The sequence below is a fragment of the Microtus ochrogaster genome, unplaced genomic scaffold (assembly GCF_000317375.1).
Source record: "Microtus ochrogaster isolate Prairie Vole_2 unplaced genomic scaffold, MicOch1.0 UNK11, whole genome shotgun sequence".
Lineage (NCBI taxonomy): Eukaryota > Metazoa > Chordata > Mammalia > Rodentia > Cricetidae > Microtus > Microtus ochrogaster.
The window spans coordinates 3,838,860-3,862,662 of NW_004949109.1; the positions used below are offsets into that span (position 1 = coordinate 3,838,860).

At 36.5% G+C, this 23,803-nt stretch overlaps 2 protein-coding genes across 3 annotated transcripts in view; one reads left to right on the forward strand and one right to left on the reverse strand.

Moving 5' to 3' along the window:
- The window catches only part of Ppwd1 (peptidylprolyl isomerase domain and WD repeat containing 1), a 22,484-nt gene extending 3,878 nt beyond the window's left edge, over positions 1-18,606 (reverse strand). Inside the window, exons 1-8 of one of the 2 annotated variants that reach the window (XM_005366581.3) lie at positions 18,402-18,606; positions 14,893-14,995; positions 12,573-12,673; positions 12,310-12,430; positions 10,033-10,480; positions 7,014-7,204; positions 4,388-4,577; positions 1,115-1,296 (exon numbers count right to left, since the gene is read on the reverse strand). In XM_005366581.3, the coding sequence (XP_005366638.1) occupies positions 1,115-1,296; positions 4,388-4,577; positions 7,014-7,204; positions 10,033-10,480; positions 12,310-12,430; positions 12,573-12,673; positions 14,893-14,995; positions 18,402-18,597 (1,532 nt within the window). In that variant the 5' untranslated portion in view covers positions 18,598-18,606. Of the gene's footprint in view, positions 1-1,114; positions 1,297-4,387; positions 4,578-7,013; positions 7,205-10,032; positions 10,481-12,309; positions 12,431-12,572; positions 12,674-14,892; positions 14,996-18,401 lie in introns of those variants that run through there. The other variant, XM_013353568.2, reaches the window with a different exon arrangement.
- Positions 18,607-18,712: 106 nt separating this feature from the next.
- Cenpk (centromere protein K) overlaps positions 18,713-23,803 on the forward strand; it is a 21,076-nt gene continuing 15,985 nt past the window's right edge. Inside the window, exons 1-3 of the mRNA XM_005366583.2 lie at positions 18,713-18,823; positions 20,861-20,998; positions 22,043-22,099. Of these exons, the coding sequence (XP_005366640.1) occupies positions 20,882-20,998; positions 22,043-22,099 (174 nt within the window). The 5' untranslated portion in view covers positions 18,713-18,823; positions 20,861-20,881. The remainder of the gene's footprint in view (positions 18,824-20,860; positions 20,999-22,042; positions 22,100-23,803) is intronic.

The window sequence follows — 23,803 nt, forward strand, 5'->3', positions numbered from 1 at the left end:
CACACACACACACACGATACATGCACGCATGCATGGTTATGTTTATTTTTGGGGAAAGTAATTTTCTTCTAAAAACAGCATTATAGTTCAGTGATTTCTAGACTTATTCAAAGAAATAGCATCTTCTGAATTTATTCAACTTTAAGTGACAATCAATAAGAATATGACATTTTTAGCTAGGCAGTAGTGATGCATGCCTTTAATCACAGCACTCAGGAGGCGGAGGCAGATGGATCTCTGTGAGCTTGAGATCAATTTGGCCTACAAAGCTAGTTCCCGGACAGCCAGGGCTACACAAATAAAGAAGCACTGCTTCGAAAAACAAAACAAAAAAAGGAATATGATTTTTTTTAGTTGTTTCTAATCTCATAAAATTATTTTTCAAAATACCTCTGAGAGCTGAGAATAGAAGGAGGAATCAGGAGAATCTTGGCCTCAAGTACTCATGCAGCAGATTCAAAGAGGCACATGCACCAAGTGGTTGAAAAAGGACTGTGTAAGAATCTGTAACTGTCTAGTTCTTTGCTTGGTACCAAGTTGTTATATCCAAAATAAATACTTTTGAATGAAGACATCATAAAAGATATCATCTCTGTTAGATCAAGGTATTAATCTATTTTATAAATATTTTAACTATTCAGGATATTTTTCAACTGTAAAAAGAATTTAAAGTCCTTATGATTTTCATTAGAATTCACTTTTAAAATTGTAATAGGTGACTAACAAATTCCAGAAGACAAAAATTACTACCTTTACCTAAAGGATTTGCTTTGGGAGGAGAGTTGTCTATAAAAAAGCCCCTAAGACCTATTTGGATGTGCAATCACTGGTAACATTTGTGCATCTTTACAGTTTACCTCCAGCATACTTTTTGTATGGTACTGGAGACTGAACAAGAAGTTTATGCGTGTTAGGATACTGTCCTATCACTGGCAGCACTTTCATAGCCAGTGTATTTTGTTCTCATAATAGGACTACATTAAAATCGATAGAAGAACTTATATATCAGAAAACTAAGTAGATGTTTTATCCAAACTTATTCAAAATCAATTAAAGTAACAATTTTAAGTTGCAGTCCAAATACACACATTGACATTGGCATTTGTGTACGTACTCAAGAGGAAAAAGTTTGATGTGAATGTCTCCCATGCTTGTGTGGACAATGGCACTATCTGAAACTCGTTTTGGTCCTTCAGCTTGAGTAGCTGCCATGACTTCTTCTTTAGAAGGCTTCTCATTAAAAACATCTCGGTCAGAATCTGCACTTTTTGTGTCTTCTGGTTCTCTTTTGGTAAACTCAATAAAGAAAATGTGAATGGTTGAATTAAAAACTTATCTGGTAAAAATTTATAAATAAAATTTACTTTTAAAGGAAAGTAAGAATTTACAATAGACCTGGATTAACCTCAGAAACTAGGACTGTCAAACAGAGCTATGGACTAGAGAGAATGGTAGGATACTGATTATATAAAGGAGGAAAAGGTGAAAAACAGGGAAGGGAGCTTTATCCTGGGGAGAGGAAAAGAGGTCAATACCAAACCAAAGGTGAGGGAGAAAATAACAATTAGGATGTGTGAGGAGGCAATAAGGGACCATTTTTTTATTCACCTAAAAATTATATATAATACATACATGTATATGTATATACATAGAGAGGTTAAAAGAAGTTATGCCATTTGGGTAGACAATGCTACCCTTAATAATCATAAAACTAATAAAAAAAAAATCCAGTATCACACGTGAGGAACTCCCTTTTGAGTTCTTGGTCATTTGAGTTCAAGAAACCATCAAAACAATATATGCTACTGCCATTGCTGATGGTTGCCTCCCAAAGGTTGAAGGTGAAGGCTTCATGCATGTTGGACACAGGACTGAGGATCTGAGCTGGGTCTGACCTGAAAGCCTCTACCCTACGGATGAGCTTTCATAGAATCTGAAGCAGGGAAGTAACAATAGTCCTACCCAGCTATGACACTTAGGATCTACAATACCCCAAGGGTATAATAGTGGCACTCATATCTTGGAGGTAACCAACAACTGTCTAATTCTGGTACTAGAAACACAACTTTTGGGATAGGAGGTCATGGATCTTACAGGAGAACCATATACCATCTCTTCACTAAATCAGCGAAATTTCTAATTGCACTCTAAATACCTATCCTTATATCTACAAATAAGTGTAGCTGTCATTCTTTATCAAAGAATCTTCTCTTTGCAACATATGGAAACCATTACAGAACACACAACTAGTCAAAATGCAGATAGCAACTGATTATGTAGTGTCCAGTTTCAACCACATCCTCCATGGCTGCTTTCAATGTGTAACTTCCAGTACAGGGGAGCCTACAGAAACCAAAGATTTGAACGGTTGCCAAGGTTGAAGATAGGCAGGCTTTTAGGGTAATGAATAAGGGGATTTTCTAATTTTAGAGTAACAAAATTTTCTAGTATTAGATTTGAGCAATTATTCATAACACCTTGGATACATCTATAACACAACTCCTGTAAGGCTCCGGGAACATCAAGGAAGAGGGGGGGCAGAGGGCACAAAGATTTTAAGACCCAGAGGACCAAGAAATCTATAAGACTGTGTTTCCCAGAAATGATAGGGAAATGTCACTCATGATCCCTTGACAGTATGGGTACCTAAACAAGACCTAAATAAGTTTGATACCAATAGACATGCTAACATAGAATGGTAAAGTCTATGGTCCCCACCTTAAAGAACTGCAGGCATCTAAGGAATATTGAGAGCAAGAGAAATAGTTTTCCCCAGGGATGAATCCTTTAATTGCTTATCCAATATCAATTAGCTCTGAAATCATATATGTGTAAGTAACACTAAAAGGACTGAGCAACCTATATATTTATGCATTTACATACAAACATCCACCTGCCTCTGTCTCCCGAGTGCTGGGATTAAAGACATGAACTGCCACAGCAAATGACTGGAGTTTATTATATGTCAAGAATTTGTCTCTAATAATTTTAACTTTATAGATAAAAACACGATCAGCTATTTTTATTTAGTATAAATTAATGAGTTTTTAGCTATGAGTCAGAGGGTGTAAGAAAAAATTCTCACACTAAAGAATTTATGTGCCGGGCGTTGGTGGCGCATGCCTTTAATCCCAACACTCGGGAGGCAGAGGCAGGCGGATCTCTGTGAGTTTGAGGCCAGCCTGGTCTACAAGAGCTAGTTCCAGACAGGCTCCAAAGCCACAGAGAAACCCTGTCTCGAAAAACCAAAAAAAAAAAAAAAAAAAGAATTTATGTATGTTAGGTTAAAAGCTTGGTTGGGGTAGGTAGGGAAATTGCTATTTCTTACATTTATCAACTGTGTTAACTTGAACCCATCACAAATGTTTACAATTTGTATAGACATCAGTGGATGAATGTGAAGCTACAGCACTCCATATTTATTGATTTTAAGTCATCTGGAGGAAGAGAGCAGTGTCAAAGATACACCTCTTCCCCCGAGATTACAGATTATTAATTTATACTCCCAAAGCACATTGCATATGACGAGAGAAGCACAGGCAGACCATTAGCAGGTGCATATAACTCAGTACTGATGTGAACAGATTTCAAGCTCAGCCCTGAAGTAGAAGTTGGAAGAAAACATGTGAGTGGAAGAAATAATAAATAAAAAGTTAAAAAATAATAGAATAAATTTGATTTTGTCAGTGTAGTAAATAAAAAGGAAGAAGGCTAAAGCCACAAAAGAGATAAAAGTCAGTTATAGACAATTAAGGAATCTTACTTAGACCTTAGGAAGCTGTTTGCAGTTGTAAAGGATACAATGTGTCAGAGTAGAGGTCTTTGGGTAATATTATTATTCATAAATAGCTTCAAAGATTGATTTTAGCCCATTCTCAGTATTCCTCTTCCAGTGCTAGGTAAGAAATAATCATTAAGCAACAACCCCAACAAGAGGCACTTTAATTCTCCATGGGAGGAGAAGATTCTTCAGAATATATCGCTTCAATATAGCACTGTTACAGTGAACAAAAAGTCAAGGAAATACAGTTAGAGAAAGAAATTGTGTGCGTTCTGGGAAATATATTATGTTCAAGTGAAAAGTTGAAAAACAAAAAAATATTAAAAACCCACAGTAAAAACTGTTGTAAACACAATTATGAACATAATTATTAGTTTCCTATTGCCTTAGCACAAATAGTGATAGAAGCCAGATGGGAAAAATTTTAAACATAATGGGAAAGAATACAGAAATACTTAAATATCAATTCTTAGTTTAAAATTCTACAATATCGTTGAAGGTTGATGTTTTAGGTGTTTGGAAAATTTGCCAACATGTTTCAAGAAAAACTCCCAGCAAGGCTGAAAAAACACGAATGTAATTGCCATCACTTAGACTATCACATACCATATAAAATCGATTCTTTTTGAAAGATGTACAGACTATTGTTGGGTCAGCTTGAACATTCTGAAGAACAGGGTTTTCAGAGGCTTTCATTTCTATAGTTGTTGCAGCTCGGTGCTTTTTTGCTATTCCCTGAAACAAAGCCAGTTGCATCACTCTAATATTTTCTTGCTTGCCTAAGATCCGCACACACCTGGAAAAATAAAATATTTAATATAATACAATTTTCAGAATTAGGCTGAGAAGACAGCTTAGTGAATAAATTGATTTGCATGCCTGAGGACTGGAATTGGAACTTCAGTACCTATATAAAAACCAGGTAGACCAACCATAGTCCCAGTGCTTTTGATAGGATCCACAGGACAAAATGACTAGCTAAACTAGGCAAATCGGTAAGCTCTGGCTTCCTTCAGTGATTTACTTGACATTAACCTCTGACTTCCACCTGTATACATGTGCAGACACACCTGTACAAATATATATATACTATGCAAACATGCAGAAAAAACAGAATTTCAGTCATAACAGCTTGAAAAATGAAAATTAGAAATCAACTATCCTGGATCAGAGATTTAGGTTCACTGTTATAATGGCACTTGATATGGAGCCTGACAACTTGAGTTCCATTCCCAAGATCCGCATGGAGGAATGAGGAAACTGGGTTCTTGAGTTTTGAATATGAACAATGGTATGTGCCCTCTCCCCAACAATAAGTAAATACATGTAAAAAAAAACTTAGATCAACTATCCATGTATCACCATGTGGCTGTGGCTTCCTGGTAGGCTTAAAGTTCTGGTGTCCCTCTCTGCTGGGGACACATGGCTCCTCTCTGACCCCGCATCCTTTCTCTCAGCATTCAGTTTAGTCTTCCTTGCCTAGCTCTTTCTACCCTATCAGGCCAAGCCACTTTCTTTATTCATTAACCAATAAAAGCAACACATAGACAGAAGGACCTCCCACACCACAAGGCCATCTCTGGCTATTCAATTCCCATACAGAGCAACAGTTTAAGACCCTGTCTTGAAAAAAGAAAGGTTACTTGTAGTAGTTAGTAGTCATTCCAGAAGTTAGAGTAATAGATAGGTGAAACAGGATTTTAAGGAAGTGAAAAACATGCTGACTGATAATATAGTGATGGGCACTTGGTCCTTTATATTTGTCCAAACAGAATGTACAGTACCAAGAGCAACATTAATGTAAACAATGGTTAAGTATTAGGTGATAATGATGTATCAACGTATGTTTATCACCTGACAAATGTACTGCTTTGACAGGAGCTGTAAGAGGGTAGAGAATACATGGGAAAACAATACCTTCTTAATTTTGTTGTGAGCCAACAACTGCTTTAAACATTCTAATAAAGAGAAAACACACCTGAGGGCTGGGAAACTGGCTTAGTGGGTACAAGGACCTGAGTTGAGATCCCTAGTAGCCACAGCCATGAAGCAAAAATCCATAACCCTGCTTGGGGGAGGGAAAAGGCAGAGGCAGAAGCAGAAAGATCTTAGGAGCTCACTGGCTAGCCAGTCTAGCCCAATAGGTAAACTTCAGGTACAGCAAGAGACACTGTCTCAAAATAAAGTGGAAAGTAATAAAAACAGTTAACATTGACCTCTGGTGTGCATAAACACACACACACACACTTTCTCTCTCACACAAATAAAGCAAAGACAAACCACTCATTAATTCCCCTGTACTCATAGGCTCTGTATCTTAGATCCAAACTTAAGACTAAAAATATTTTAAATTGTTTATATTGAACATGTATACTGTTTTTCCCTTGTCATTATTCTATAACAATATAGTACAATATGTATTTACATAACATTTATACCAGGAATTATGAGTAATCTACATATAATTAAAATATAAGAGCATATGGATATTACATGAGGGACTGGCTACTTGACTGAGTATTCTTAGAGTTTGGAATCCACAGGGTATCCTGGTCCAACCCCAGATACCAATGGGGTTTTAACTTATTCCTGTTATTAAAACCTTTTACAAGTTTTTAATGATTTTATATTACCAAGAACTACAAGATAAATCTATTTATACATAGGAATGTATAGCACAAGAATTTTATCAAAATATTTTCAAAGTTCTTTTCTTTATATTCATCATAGGATCAGATTGTAGATATTCTTTACTAACACCAAATGTGCTATTTGCACAAGAGTTACTGTGGTTTTATGCATTTTAGCTCTGTCTTTATGTCTAGCATGTGATGCTGAATTCTGTGGTTAAAGTATTTGGTAACATTTAATACAAGTCTGGTTAATTTAAATCAATAAGCAAAACACAGACTGAAACTTGTTAAAAAGAGAAAAAAATAAAAGCCCCAAAAAAATCATCCCCCAAAACGCCCAAAAAACAAAAACCCAAAACCCTGAAACTATGCATATCTTTTTTCTATTTCTTTTACAAATATGAGTGAAAACTTTCTACATAAGATTATAAACAACTGAGAGACCATAGAAATATCCAGTCAAAACATTTGGTTAAGTTTAGGCATTTGGGACCTTTCTACTTTCTCTGGAACAAACAAAACTCTCATTGTTTCCCTATTGGAGGAAATGGTTCCCTATAACTGCATTAAAAATATATACAAATCATGTTAAAGCTTACCGATTTGTTTCTACATTTATAACTTTAATGCCCAGCATTGTTCCATATAGCACGAAGTGTCCGGTTTCATCAAAAACAATATTAATTAATCTTACAGCATCCACCTTTTCCAACTCACGTTCTACAGCCATTCGTCGGCCAAATTCCATGTCTGGTAGCTGTTGCCTCATCTGCTGCAGTTCAGTAAACATCTAGGAAATAAGCTATGCATTAACAAAATAACTACATATATATATACTGGACATACATAAATTAAAACAGTGAGCACTGAATAAAAAACACGTTGAGAATCATTGAGATTTTGTATATTCATGTAATTTAAGAAGCATTCTAAACCCTATAAGCAGGAAATTAAAGAAGACATTGACAAGTTTAGTCACAAATAGTAGTTCAAGGCCAATATGGTTGTTCTCAGCTGGAATCCCAGCAGTCTGAAGGCTGAGGCAGGAACACTGTGAACTCTAGGCCAGCTGGGGCTACATACTGAATGTCAGGCCAGCCAAGCCCACAGTATGAGATCAAGTCTCAAACAAAACAACATTCAAAGGTATGAAGCTTACTTGTAGACTAAGTGCTTAAGGTTCTGGGTTTGATGGTTTGATCCCAATACTATAATAGTATTTGATTTTCTAACTTAAGAAACAAATACACTAAACCAGTTGATTTATATAACTAATGCTTTCTTTACAGAAATAAACCTGCCTTTAAGAAGCCTCAGAGTAGCATTTTCAATGAAATATAATGCAAGTCGTGTAAGTCACTTAAAATTTTAGTAGGTACATTATACAAAATAAAAAGCAGGTGGAAGTTATTTTATTCAATCTAATAAAACAAAATATTGACATTTTTATAACAGTTTGTAAAACTGAGAAAAATTTTATATTAGTGCTTTGGAATCTAATTTGTATAGAAGTTTGGTGTATCTATTTGGTCTAGATACATTAAGGAGTCAAGTCACATGGTAGCTGGACCTGTTAGTCTACACTTGTTGTCCCAGCATTTGGGAAGATGAGGCAGAATTGCCAGGGCTACATAAGAAGTTCCAGGCAAGCATAGATGACATGTGAATCCCCATCCCCTCAGTCCCCTGTAACAAAATCAGTGAGTCACATGAAAAGTAGCTATTTATGTCAAGCAATGCAGCTGCACATAGTCTGTGAATCCTGTATAAGAATTATGAAGAGAACATATGGCAAATACTAAGTTTTGTTGAATATCTTTAAAAAAAAAGTCTTTTATTTCTGTGAATGTGTGTCTTTGTGAATGTACATATGCATGTGGGCGCCTGCAGGGGCCAGAAGACAATGTAAGATCTAGAGCTGGAGCTCACTGGTAGTTGTAAGCTGTCTGACATGGGTCTTGTGCAAGAACAGCAAAGCACTCTTGACCACCAAGCAATCTCTCCAGTCCCTGTTGAGTGACTCTTACTGTCTTGCTATATCGATTATGACATCAGAAACTGTTTAAGTTATTGTGATAAGAGCAGTTAAGATTAGTATTCGATAAATGTTTTGGAAAAAATGGTATTTATAGGTACCTTTTATGGTTTGGAAATTTGGTTTCTTTTGATATTTAATCCACAATTTTCAAGATACTGGTTTTAACATGAATACTTAGTATTAATACTCCATAAGCCTTATAGAAGGTAAGATTTTGTTATTTATCATTTCAGACATATAGGACATAAAACAGCAGAATTCAAAGCTAACTTTTTAGTATGGATGATAATAAACTAAACTCACATTTATTTATATATTTGTTTCATGTTTATTTTAACTAAAATCTTCTCAACTTTTTTTAATTAATTAATTATGTATACAATGTTCTGTGTGTATGCCTGAAGGCCAGAAGAGGGCACCTCATTACAGATGGTTGTGAGCCACCATGTGGTTGTTGGGAATTGAACTCAGGACCTTTGGAAGAGCAGGCAATGCTCTTAACCTCTGAGCCATCTCTCCAGCCCTCAATTTTTTCTTGACAAAGGAAGAAAAATATACAAAACTATGAAAACAAGAGGTATGTTAACGTTTGAGGCATGAATGCAAGATCTTACACAACAGCTTTTTTGTCTTTGGTTACCGCTTATTTGTGTGTTCTAAAGTGCCTAGAATGCTGGATTAAGTTTTAGTACTGGGAGATTCATGATTATTTTTGAAGACTCATCTTTCAAGAAATAAGTTCTACAGCTAGCCATCTATCCATATACATGCATTTTATAAATACTTATCCAATTTAGTAAACAGCTCTGTGGAATCTTTTTATACTATCCTGGTATTCAAAGCATGGCCTCTGAGACACACTACTGTACTGACACATGCAGTGACCCCATATTTCTCAGTTAACAAACACTAAGATAAAACTTTGCCTTCAATTCCTGCTAACCTAGGACAAGCTCAATAGTTGTTTTTTTTTTTTTTTGTTTTGTTTTCTTTTTTTTTTTTTGGTTTTTCGAGACAGGGTTTCTCTGTGGCTTTGGAGCCTGTCCTGGAACTAGCTCTGTAGACCAGGCTGGTCTCGAACTCACAGAGCTCCACCTGCCTCTACCTCCCCAGTGCTGGGATTAAAGGCATGCGCCACCATTGCAAGCTCAATAGTTCTAAGTCACTAAAGTTTTCACTCACTCCAGGCAGCTCTTTCCCCAACTACAGAAAAAACCCAAACACCCCTGTGGAATGTGGGATTTCAGCTATTACTACTTTCTATTCATACACTTATACTTGTTTTGTGTTGCAAGTAATTAGTTTGGCATCTTTCTTCTGTCAACTTCTCATTCTGAATCTCAACTTTCGTCACAGCCTTACTCATCTTGTCACTCCCTTTTGTCATATTAGTGCTGTCACCTCAACAAATGTTAAGGACAGCAATGAAGAAATATCACATAATGTAGGAAGAGCATCAACACAAGAGTAAAACAAAAGAGAAAAAAATCATCACATGTCTAGATAGAAAAAATATCTTTATGAAATAGCAAACACATAAAATTTATTAGAAAAGTAAAATCTGATTCAATGGCACTTACACTTAATGATTCATCAAAGACTCTCATGAGTTTTCCGGTTAAAAACCTAAAAATTCTAACTTTTCTATCTGATCCAATGGTTGCTATTTTCTTTCCATCAGGTGAAAAGCATATGCTGGTTGGATAAGCCTTACACTTGGCAAATTCATATAAATCTGTGTCAGTTTTATACTCCCAGTTCACATTTTTAGGGAATTTGTATTCATGAGGAGGTCCAGTCCAGTATTCGATCATTCCAGATTTGTCTGAAGATACTACTGCTTTATAAACTGGGTTTAGTCTTATTTGAGTAAGAGGCGATACATGAAGTTTGTCAAAAATATGAAGTGGCTGATTATCTCCTCGACCATCATAAATGAAAATTTTTCCTGTACTCTTCTCAGAAGCAGCAACTGAAGATATGGCATCTCCTGGGCAATATATCCATTCACATTGTCCAGGAAAATAGCTAAAGCAGTTAAAAATTGAGGAGGAGAGAAAGAGAGGTCAATACAACAAGCACTCCTCCCCAGCCCGTTACTAAAATCAAAATGTCCTTGCCAACCATTACACTTACGCAAAGGCAGTTTGGGATTCTTTGCGTAAGTGTAGAAGATAGGCAGGAACTACTCAGAATAGCTACTTAGTTTCTTTTTACTGTTTTTCTTACAGTGCTAGGAGTCTAATCCAGAGCCTTCTGCATGTTCAGTGCCCTATCTTTAACTATACCTGTCCTTAATTTTCTCTTTAATGTCATCAGTGTAACGTTAATAAAGTATGATGATACCCATCCACAAGAAGAGAATTACATATTTATTTCTGTTGGGAACATAGGGAAACAGTCATATCTGAGCCTTAAGGTGTTCTCAGGCACTGGATATCTGTAAAACAGTTTATGGGTAACTTTTTTTCCCAATGGGCTTATATTAAATCCATTCTTGAAACATTTACAATAAAAATATTTTGGTTCAGATATTGTTCAAAAGAAACTAATGTCCTATCGTGATATTAAAACTGTATGTAAGCATTGGACATGTCATATAATGAACAATGTATAAAAGAATTTGATGCATTTAGTCTACATCCCAAATTTTAACATGTGCTGCAAAGTAGTCACTTTAAAAGTTACACTGTTATACCAATCATCATAGTGTTGAGGGTAAAAAACCTTTTTTGAATTCTTTATTTAGAGTTTCTATCAGTTCTTGAAATAGACTCTTTGAGTATTCTCAAAGAGCTAATGTTCAAATATTTGTTATTTTTTAAAATAGCAAATGTCTGGGGAAACAAACTGGGGAATAAAAGAGAAGATCAAATTAGGTAATGGCATTTGTAACAAAAAGAAAAAAAAGAAATCTAACCAAATAAAGTAACACTGGTTTTCTTTTGTAGTTCATAAAATCTGATTTCAAAAGAAACTCCAAAATTTAGATTTGAATTATAGACGTAATGCAATCCATGGTAGGACTTTTTGGATGGTCTTTGGAGTCAATTACATTTAAATGAGATCATAAGGGTGGGGTCTTCATCTGATAGGTCCATGGCCTTCTTGGAGGAAACTGAAGTATCCTGCCCCACCTCCTATCTTCTTTAACTGAGTGAGGAAACAGTAAGAAGCCAGGAAGAGAGCCCTTAAAGTTCACCACATCAAATACCTTCATTGCTTTATGGCATTGAACCTTGGGTTTCCAACACTCTAGAGCTGTGTGGGGGTGGGGGGTGGAGGGTGGGAGGTAGGGAGTTTGTTTTTTAAGTTACTTTACTTAAGGTCTTTTGTTATGTCATTCGAACAAAGCAAGTTACCAAACACTGTGATAATGGTATGATTTTTAAGCTGACATTTAGGTGTATGTTTTTTCAGCATGTTATCTTTTTAAAAAGTCATGCTAAACACGAAGCACCAGTCTCAACACAGTGCTATCCAATCACATAGTTTACACATCAGTATTGGTACACTCTGAAGTTTAAACCACCAGCAAATTATAACCATCTATGAACCATATAAAAACAGAAGTTTATATCTTCAAAGTAAGTATAATATAGCAAGGAAGTTATTCTAACCATCTAGTTAGACACGATGACTCTTCATCAATTTACTAAGTGGTACTTGTTGGATATGGTGACCCTTTTGTGACATTGTTTGAAAATCCGTGTTAATAAGAAGTACCAGAGTAGAAGTCTCCAAAATCCCAAATAGTGAGATAATATATTCTGTTCAAAAATAATCTATGATATGGTGTTTTGTTTACAATTATTTTTAACTAAGTTAAATATATATACACTTTATAGAAAACTTACCCAAGCTTCAGCATATTGATCATGTCAAAGTTCACTACATCAAATACCTTCATTGCTTTATCATCACCCACAGAACAGAACAATGCTCCCTCAGAGCTAACTGCAATACTCTCAATTATTCCTATTTTAAAAAATAAAATTAAAACATTGTAATAAATATAAACAAAATAAATGTACATGACCCAAAGAAAAATATAATATTTTAAAGGAAATTTTAATTAGTATAGTTTAAACAGGAGCTACAAAAAGAGAGAAACTCTTACCAAGATGACTGCGAAAATGTTTAACAAATTCTATTCCTTCTTCTATTTTTTTCCAAAACTTAACATGTCCATCATGACTGGCAGTGATAATAAAATCTGTCCTGTATATATAAAAGTTTTAAAGTTAATTTCTAAAACAGATCTCTGAGAAATTTCAAAGCAAACATTCACAAGCAGTAATTAACTACTTCAATAATAGACTTCTTTTGCTTTTTTTTTTTTTTTAAAAAAAGACAAGTTCTTACTACGTGGAACAAACTAACTTCATACTATGTGTAGTTCATACTAGTCTTGAATTTGTGATCCTTCTGCCTGCCTCTGCCTCTTAGTGTTGAGTTTATAGCTGCATCCCACCATGTCAGTTTAGGGTTTGCTGCTCTGTTTTTAAACTCTCCTTTACACAGACCACTTCAGGAATAACAGCAACTAATAGTCATCCTAAGAAGTGAGTTCATAGTTAACTGAGGATTTAACATAAATTAATAAATGGAAGGAAGAAAGGAAAGGAGGAAAGGCGAGAGGGGGGGGAGAGAGAGAGAGAGAGAGAGAGAGAGAGAGAGAGAGAGAGAGAGAGAGAGGGGGGGGGGGGGGGAGGGGAGGGGGGGAGGGAGGGTCGGAATTAGAGTTAGTCCTGGTGCAGAACTGAATGAGGATTTAACATAATAGCTTGGCTTGGTGGTGTAAACCTGTAACCCTAGCCACTCAGGAGGCTGAGGCAGAAAGGCTGCCTAGGCCATGGTGTTGGTGGTGCAAAGCCAGCTTGCACAACTTACAAGGGAGACCCTGTCTCAAAACAAAATCATACAAACAAATCTCTGTTGGAATCACTAGATTTTCTTATTATTATATTACCCTAAAGGCAGTCTTTTAAAGAGAAGAGTTTATAGTTTTCAGAAGATTATAAAGACCCAAATTACTTTCACATATACATTTAGTATTTTACACATACTACTTAGACAGCTAATTTATTCACATTACACCACATCCATGGTGAATGACTTCAGATCCTCTCTCTCTCTCTCTCTCTCTCTCTCTCTCTCACACACACACACTTGGCAAAAACAAAAAAAAAAACCCTTTTTGTTAAACTCTACAGCTTTGGGATAAAAATCAAATTTGGTCAGAATTATCCTATTCTTATAATATGAAGGAATGCAATCTGTTTTAAGAAATCAACAGTGGACTGTTCTCGTTTTTTTTGGACTGTTCATCTAGTTTTGATCACTGCCAATATCATCCAAGTCCCAATCACAGCTGATCCAAATTCCTACACAAGACTCTACCTACTTTTGACCTATTTGAAAGCATTCATCTGAGTATAGTCAAGATGTTCCTTTTAGGGGCTGGAGAGATGACTCAGAGGTTAAGAACACTGACTGTTCTTCCAGAGGTCCTGAGTTCAAATCCCAGCAACCACATGGTGGCTCACAACCATCTGTAATATCTGGTGCCCTCTTCTGGCCTGCAGGCATACATGCAGACAGAACACTGTAAACAAAAATAAATAAATAAATCTTTAAAAAAAAAGATGTTCCTTTTAAAACTATGAACTTAGTATTACTCTTGCACATAGGTTCAAAATCCAAATAAGGAATAGAAATTCGGAATTTGTTTTATTTTTTCTTTAGCTGCTTCTGCCATTTAACCTTTGTATTCCACAGTTCTCTCACTTATAAAATGAAGATTTTATGACTTTTAACACTGTTCTTAAGATAAATCAGGTAATTAATGAAATACATCCCAACAGTATGTAGACATAGAATGAGTTAAACACAAGAGGGACATTATTTCTACTATTATTACTCTTTGAGTCTTCCTATTCATCCATTTTGAAGGTCCTCTGATAATTTTAGGAGGTCTGAGTTACCATCAGCTTCTCTATAAACACCAAAGAAGCCAAATTATTAATATTATATTATTACTCTTATCTGAATATACTATCTTCTTTAGAAAAGCTCTACTAATACTGGTTTATTCATTTTATATAAGAAAACATGCAGGGCTTTGTTAAATTACTACAGAACTTGCAGAATTAAATCTATAAAATTCCCAAATTACTTCTGTAAATCCACTCATAATTAAGCTTTAGATTTTTTTTTCTGAGAATGTATAATATGAGCTACGGAGAGATAGCTCAGTAAGACAGAGTACTGGCTGCTGGATTCACCTTCCAGCACCCATGTGGCAGTTTACAAAGTTTACTGTAACTCCAGTTCCTAGAGGTCAGACACATTCTTTTGGCTTCTGTAGGTACCAGGCACACAAGTGACGCAGACATACGCAAACACTCATACACATAACAAAAGGATGATACACTTACTTGGTGCATACCACATGTGTGATAACATCTCTGTGCATGTAACTGCGCTCATACATGGATGCACTGGGGAGATTATCAAGATAGACTCTTTCGAACTCTAGAACTGGGGGAGGGGGAAATTATATTTAATTAATGAAATTGACATGACTACTTAGAATTTTCTAAATTTTGTATTCTCTTCTAAATTTTCTTTCAATCAACAAATGGGATAAAAAATACATACAATATTTGTTATGTCAGCTTCACTAGCTTCTACGACAGGTTCTCAGGGATTATATGCTGTTCCAAAGATTCTGTCTATACCATTGCATGCCCTGTGTGTAAATGTACCCAATGAGACCAGACAAAGGGACTGGATCCATTTGAACTAGAATTACAAGCGGTTTATAAGCTGTTTGATGTGGGTGCTGGGAATCAAACTCAGTCTGGAAGAGCAGCAAGTGCATCTAATGACTGAGCTATACCTCCACCTCCTGTTTCAATGGTTTTGGCTTAATAGGAATGTTTAAAGACCTAAAGCTTTAGGAAAATATCCGTAACCATATAGATCTCAGTTATTGTTATTTTAACTAATAAGCTAATGGCTAGTTTTAAGATGTATATTTATTTTTAAGGCAAAAATTCTCTACTACATCATTGAAAAATAACTGAAAAATGTAAACAAAATCAAATGCTTAGATGTTTAGAGCTGAGGAAATCCTAACACATCTAGTTGAGTGCTTCTCAGGCATTTTTCTAGAAGTACAATACCTGAAAAAATGGAAAATTGAGAAACACCAAAAAAAAATCAGTTTTATTTGAGCCAGGACCAATTTTACTAGTACAATCTATTTTTAAAAAGGTAGTTTCTAAATAAGATGATCAACCATGCCTATATAAAGTTGGTAAATTAACATGACAAACTGTTAGCTTCTTGTACTGTTATATAGCACACTCAAAATTATGTCTGTCAATCTATTTTCCATTAACTTTGTGAGTAACAGAATCCCCATTTTTATGGGTGCCTACTAACATTTGGTTAAATGGCCTTTCTCGCAGTCTTCTGTAGTGACCGTATGAACTACATGATGGGAAAAGGAGCAAGTGTCTTGTGATGATGAGAAAATAGTCCTAAAAAGTTTCCTTTTCTTCCCTAGCTTGGAGCTAGATTATTAATGCTGTAATTCTAAGGACCGAGGACGATGAAAATGAAGGCCATACACTTGTTATGTTCGGGCAAAGGGTGCCTACGATCTTGTGGAGCTTCCACACCAATCCTGGCTTGCTTATTTTGGCACTTTTTTAAAATATAAAAGTAGTCTTCCACTGTTAGTTGGAGTTTTCTGTAATAAATTTTATCCTATCTGTTCTAAATATCTTTTATTAATCATTAATGCTTTTGAATATGTTCAAGGGAACTTGGACATAAAGAAAACAAAGAAATTATTTTCTTTAAGAAATAGTTTAAGATGGGCAAGACGGTCCCGAGAGTAAAAGTCCTTGCTCAAGTCTGGTGACCTGAGTGCAGTCCTTGGAACCCACACAGAGGTAAAAGCAAAGAACCAACTCCACAAAGTTGTCCTCTGCTCTCCACTCTTGTGCTGTGGTATTTGTGTTCCCACCTCTCTGACTCCACCAACACATAATAAATAATAATAAATAAAAATTTAAATATAGCTTAATTTGGGGTCAGACAGAAGGCTCAGCAGTCAAGAGTACTGGCTGCTCTTCTATCTGTAACTCCAGTTTCAGGATATCTGATGCCCTCTTCTGGACTCCTTGGGCACCAGACATCCACACGGTGTGTACATCCATGCAGGCAAACATTCATATACATGAAATAATAAAAAGGAATGGATTTTAGAAATAGCTTAATCTAATGAAGTGTCATACAACTGTATATCACTGTAAAAACATACATGCAAAGTACAATCTTAGCTCCATTTCTACAAGTTAAAAATTGTTAAACATTTTAGATAATGTTTCACATTTTTTTTTTTTTTGGTTTTTCGAGACAGGGTTTCTCTGTGGTTTTGGAGCCTGTCCTGGAACTAGTCCTGTAGACCAGGCTGGTCTCGAACTCACAGAGATCCGCCTGCCTCTGCCTCCCGAGTGCTGGGATTAAAGGCGTGCGCCACCACCGCCCGGCCTCACATTATTTTTGTAACAAATCTTTTGTTTGTAGTTTCAGAGGGGTTTTTTTTTGTTTTTTCAAAAAAGCATTGGCTAAGTGTAAAGATTTTTTTTTCTGTCAAAACGGTATTGTTTATAAAACACTTGCTTCCTTTGCCAATATTTCAGTGCTTAATTTCTTTCTTCCTTCCTGGTCATCCCCATTTCCTCCATTTAAGTAGTACATGTAGTAATATTTAAGTGAAAGAACAGCATAAATGTTATAAAATATTTATTAAATTTTTATACAAAGCACTGTACCAAGGGTTGGCGGAAAAAGTGCACGATCCATGTCCTCACATGCTTAGTCTAATAGTGTTCAGAAAGTCCCAGGAATAAATACATAACTACAAAAAGTAGTACGTGCCACGAAGGCAAAGGCTGCTGTGGAAAACACTTAACAGGAGGACAGATGACAATATTCAGCAACCACTACACCTAAAACCTAGAAGGCTTCCGGTTAAAAAGCTAGCAGGGTGAAAGGAGTTATACCCCCACCCCCCACACATCTAAAGCCTAGAAGGCTATCTGTTAAAAAGCATGATTAAAGAAGCTCTTACCATACACACACACACACACACACACACACACACACACACACACACACACACCGCCACAGAGCGACACATTCCTAAAAGTTCTTAGAAAAGGGTTTAAAACAGTAAAATTTAATTTATCCCCTTTCCAGCCTTAAAAAAAAAACCTTGTTATGGTGAAACACTTCTGTTTTGTCTGGAATATGACTTCAAATCCAGCAAAGTTAAGCAACTTCCGCTAGGTTTGAAACCTCATTCGTAGACGAGTCGGGGTGGAGAATTTAAGATTTATGATTCTAAGAACCAGTGCTCCTTCCACAGGTGCTAATCCAAATTAGGAGTTCCAACTTTACGTGACAGCTACGAGGTCCATCAAAGCACTCAACACAAACAAACAGACCAAGCCGGGTGATGGTGGCGCACGCCTTTAATCTCAGCACTCGGGAGGCAGAGGCAGGCGGATCTCTGTGAGTTCGAGACCAGCCTGGTCTACAAGGGCTAGTTCCAGGACAGGCTCCAAAACCACAGAGAAACCCTGTCTCGAAAAACAAAAAAACAAAACAAACAAACAAAAAAAAAACAAACAAACAGACCAGCACCAGTCGTAGCATCTATGCCAACAAGTCAGGGAGCAACAGGGTTTCAGAGTTTGAAAATTACGCTGTACCAAGACCAAATCCCCATTTGGGGAGGAAACGAGGTAAAGCCCGTCCGTTCAAAGCCACGGACCCACTGTCCCACTCCCGCGCGTGCTGGAAAGCGACCCTCCCACATCGCCAGGCAGCCTTCCAGCTCCTTCTCGGGCGGGCTCTCCGCAGCTACCTTTCCTCTTCTTGGCCAGGGTCGCCTCCACCGGTAAAGGCCCAACCCAACGCTCTTCACTCTCGTCTTCATTTTCTTCGCTCGCCGCCACCGCCATGGCCAGTTCTCGGTCGCCGAGTTCCGTCTTTTCCCGATCGTCTGGGTCCCGGCGCCGCCTTCTTCTCAGCTGAGCATCGCTGCCACTCTCGGCCGCCATGTTGTGTGCGGCGTCAGAAGAGACGCGACGGCCGAGCGAGCTCAGAAGGCCGCAGTAGCGGCGGCGCAGCCTGAACGTCAGCGGCCAACGACGTTTCTGATTGGCTGGTGTGAACCAGCGCTAACCCAATCAGCAAGCAGCGCGCGCAAACCCCCGCGACCTGGCCGGTGACAGGAGCGCTGTGGCGGCGTGAGTGCTGAGTGGAGTTGAGATTGGTTCTGGCTGGGTAAGCAGGGGGGACAGTGCTGTGACAGCCCTAGTTTCCTGTCGAGGATGGTAGCTCGCAAGTTTGGGGGACCCGGCCCCCCAAACAATCGGATACTTACAGCCCGGGAACTGAATGCCCCGCCTCTCTCAGCCTCCAGGGCCATGGCGTTCCAGAACCTCGCTGGTTATCCCAGAAAAAGATGGAGAGCAGGCGGGAGGGGTTGGGAAGAACTTTTTGTTAAAAGAATGAAGTACATCTCTATCAGCCAGACTATATTTTGAATTTACTATAAGATGGGCTCCCACTATTAGAATATTCTCTTTGACTTGCGTGTGTCTGTGAGTTGTGTTCGGTGTTTCAGTTTGCCTGTTCGTGAGCCGACTTTACATTTTAGTTATATCCAGTGGATCTTTGGTATTTTGGGATCTCTATATTTCTATATAGATTTTAGAATTTACTCTTCCAGTGCGACTTTTTTTTGTCACTTTTTAGACTTAAGATAAAATAGTTCAATTTGGGGAGAATTGACATCCTTACATTACTCACTTAAAGGGCATAGAAACATGGTATAGTGTTGTATCTATTTAGATCTGTTTTACAACTCTGTTGGTAACTTATGGTTAAGCAATATAAACTTAAGTCCATATGAGTAAAAAATACTTTGGGGTGGTGTTTATTGTGATTTACATTTGACATTGTAGCCTAGAAGTCCTCTCTGGTTATTTCTACATCTATTTTCGTAAATTTACTTAACTTTAAATCTCATGATAAATTATCAACTCCTATTCTTTGCAGCAGCCTTTTTTGTCACTTAAAAAAAGAAACAAGTTTTTTTTTAAGTATTTATTTATTATGCCTACAGTGTTCCGCCTGCATATTTGCCTGGCGGCCAGAAGAGGGCACCAGATCTCATTAGATAGTTGCAAGCCACCATGTGGTTGCTGGGACTTGAACTCAGGCCCTCAGGAAGAGCAGCCACTGCTCTTAACCTCTGAGCCATCTCTGCAGCCCATCAGTTTTCTTTATTTGAAAATTTTTAGCTTCTGGATGACTGTCATCCTTTTTAGTATGCTGCTATTGTTATTACTATTACTATTATTTATTATTAGTTATGGCTTTTCAAGCCAGGGTCTCTGGCTATCCTGGAATTCCCTTAGAGGCCAGACTGGCCTTGAACTCACAGAGATACACCTTCCTCTGCCTACTGAGTGCTGGGATTAAAGGAGTGTAGCACCTTGCCCAGCTAATTGGGCCACTATCCAAAACTTCTTTATATTTTTTGAGTTCTCTTATATAACCATTTTAAACCCTTTCCACCTCTACTCTTAAATTTTTGGTTGTAAAAACTTTAAGGGATAATCTATCTCTCCAGCCCTCCTCCCTTGCTTGAAACAGGGATTTTCTTTTATATAGTCCTGGCTGCCCTGAAATCCCTTACTATACCAGGCTGTCCTTGAACTCACAGAATTCCATCTGCCTTTACCTCTCAAGTGCTGAGATTAATGGCATGGTTCACCACACCTGGCTGTATCTGCTCTTAAATTTTGAATTCCTTCTATCTATCCTTACAACTGATTAACATAATAACATAGTTAACATAATTAACATAATAACATTTCACTTACTAGGAAGAAGTAATCCAAACACAGCTTCCACATGCTCTTGCCAACACATCTACTCTATCTGTATCTATCTGTATGTTGCTCCTTTACTGCCCCTCCTATTACAAGAGAAGGACCTTACAGTTGATCATATCTGGGTTATTGTAAATAGTGCTGTGGTAAACAAGAGATTGTAGACAGGTATCTTTTCAACACAGTAGTTTCATTTGCTTGGATATATGTCTACTAGTGGAATTTCTGGGTCCTATGGTAGTTGTGTTGCTGGTTTTTGCTGTTGCATCGATATTCTTTTCTACAGTGGCTAATACTTAGATACTCCCTGCAACAGTATTGTGCTCATGTTTCTCAAAGGACTTTTGTCTGTTAGTCACTGCTACATTCAGCAAATGGTTGCCAAATGCATGTATCTTTTTTGCTTAATTTTTCCACTAAGGTGAAGAAAACTGTAAAGGATATGTCAGAGAATCAACCAGAACTACATCCAGATATTACTACAGATATGGAAGTTGTTATAGATACTGAGGAAGAACTTATTAAACAGTGTGAAAAAATGTGGGAAGACATGGAAGATGTAAGTATCAATAGGTAAAAGTGATATGTTAGTTAATATAAAATTACATAATAAACTTAGGAAATGGTGTTAGTTTCCCCATAGCTCTTATTTTATAAATTATATATATTTTATATGTAAAACTTATAAAGTGTTCTCTTAAGAAACTTTATACTAGGTAAACTGTAGAAAGAGAAAAAAATGATTGTAGCTCTGGCTCTCAAGGAGATTTTATTTCAGTACCTGTTTTTGGTCAGTAGAATATAGAAATAGAAATAATATATAACAATGAAGAATATATTAGTATAATAATATTAATTAATATAATATATAATAAATAATATAACACATTATTATATAATATATAATTATAAGAATTATGAGTGTAACATGAATACGAATGTTGAACTTGAAATTATGTATATATATACTTATTTTAATGAACTAGAGACACTTGGTACACTATGTTATTTTGGTAAGATTTCTTTTTAGCATACCACAATATATGACATAAGTTACAGATACACGTAGTACTTCAGGAACGTGTCAGAGCAGAAGTGATGAATGATTTTTTTATGTATATAGATAGCATTCTGTTCTGTCACTAAACTGTCAGAGCAGGAAAGATGGAGTATTTTTAAAAAAATCGTTTAGCAAAATCTTTGGTACTGTATATCATTAGTGTACTTATTAGATAATTTTTATAATTCTTTTTTGTTATTTTCTCTATCAAAACTTGGATTTAACAATAACTTAAAAATTAAAATTATTACAACCAGAAATGAGGACAGATAAGACTTAAGTTACTCATATATTCAACTATCAAATCCAGTCATTAACATTGTTAGATGTTTTTAATGTCAGGTAAACAATGTCTCTTGGATGTTTATTTTCTTACGTTTTTAGTTACTTATTTTGTTATTGTTCTGTAGTACTTTCTTGTTCTCTTAACGCCCATGGTTTTTTAGAAGGGTGTTGTATGGGGCTAATATAAAAAGGGAGGAGAAGGTAATTGTCTATGGATTATAAATATGCCACTTGTTTTTCTTTACTTTTTAAATCAAGTGCCAGAATAAATTGTCACTCATTGGAACTGAGACACTCACTAGCTCAAATGCTCAGGTATGAACTTATATTCTGTTCTAGAAAATAGGTAAGCAGAATTCATGCTTTTTGGAAAAAAGTTTATCTGCTTATATTTATTCCAATATAACAACTTTGTTAATACCTATATTCTTTTATAATTAAAGATTATTTTGTGTATGTGTGTATGTGTATGCATATGATGGGGATAAGGGGCAATGCATGCCACAGTGTGTGTTTATGTGGTGGGGTCGGAGAACAACTTTGTGAAGTCATTTCTCTCCTTCCACCTTTGCATAGGCTTCAGGGATTGAATTTAGGGGGCCAGGTGGTTTGTGCAATAAGCACTTTACCTGCGGAACCATCTCACTGACTCTAATACCTGTATCCTGAAACAGAAAACCCTTCTATTTAAAGTAAAAAGTCAACCCACAACCAACTATATATTATCTCCAAAAACCACATTTTTACAGCAAAAATTCTCCAAAACTTAGTATCAAAGGAAGGAAAAAATACCAAGGAAACAGAAAATGTAAGCAGACAATCATAGCTATCCTTATGTCTGGCAAAATAAACTTCAAACCAGAAATACTTAGAAGAGATATTTAAAAAGGGATACTACATGTTAATAAAAGGAGCAATTCATCAAGAAAATACTATTGTAAACTTTTATGCACCAAATATTGGAGCTCCCAATATAATTTTTGTATCCATAAAATGTTTTAGAGTCTGCACATATGCAATGTACTATAAATGTCTAACTGAATATACCATTTTTAAGTGCATTATCGTGTGTTAACTAACCTATCATTTTCCTTGGGAAAATGTGGCTCCTTAACTGTAGAAATTAAGACCTTACAAAATATGCATCCCTGGACACTAAACCTACAAAGAAATGTGAGTGGTTTTCACCCCGTATACCAAGCACTGACTTTGCGAGGAGTTTTATATACATAAAAGCATGTACTGTCCTAAGTTACAAACAGGCAAAGAATATAGTTTTGTAATTCCTGTTGTGTTGCGGGTCCTTGTGGTCATTTGTAAGTTTGATGATTCTCACAGAGGACTCATAGGACTTAGTCTTCTTGTGGCTAAGGTTTATTATGGTGAATGGATGTAGAATCAAATCAGCACAGGGAAGAGGTGTATGGCTAAGGTTGAGAGGAAGTGAGTTCCAAGTTCAGAAATCCAAGTCAAGGGCTGATGGCTATGAACAGGCCTTTTAAGAGATAGGAGTTTCTGGTTTGCTTTGATACCTCATTTCTGCATGTGTAGTACCACCATGCCTTTAGCACTCAAACTCGGTTTTCTGTGTTTTGTTTGTTTTTAAAGAAATGGTCTCATGCAGCCTGCTCTAGCTTGAACTTGTCATGTTGCTGAAGCTGTTCTTGACCTGTGTCTCTGAGTGCTGATTTGCAAGCTTATTTCACTATACCTGGCTTAATCTCTTTTCTGAAACAAAAAGTTAGACATTTTTTAATAGAAAATTTGTTACTTTCAAAATATTATTCTTGCTTTATTATTAGAAAGAGTTGTTTATTTTATAGCATGATTAAATTTGTCTTTATCATACCAAAAACATACTCACCATAATTTGTCTCAGGATAAGATATATTTTGCAAAGTACTAATGTATTTTTAAAAATGCTATTTAAAGCCGGGTGGTGGTGGCGCACGCCTTTAATCCCAGCACTCGGGAGGCAGAGGCAGGCGGATCTCTGTGAGTTCGAGACCAGCCTGGTCT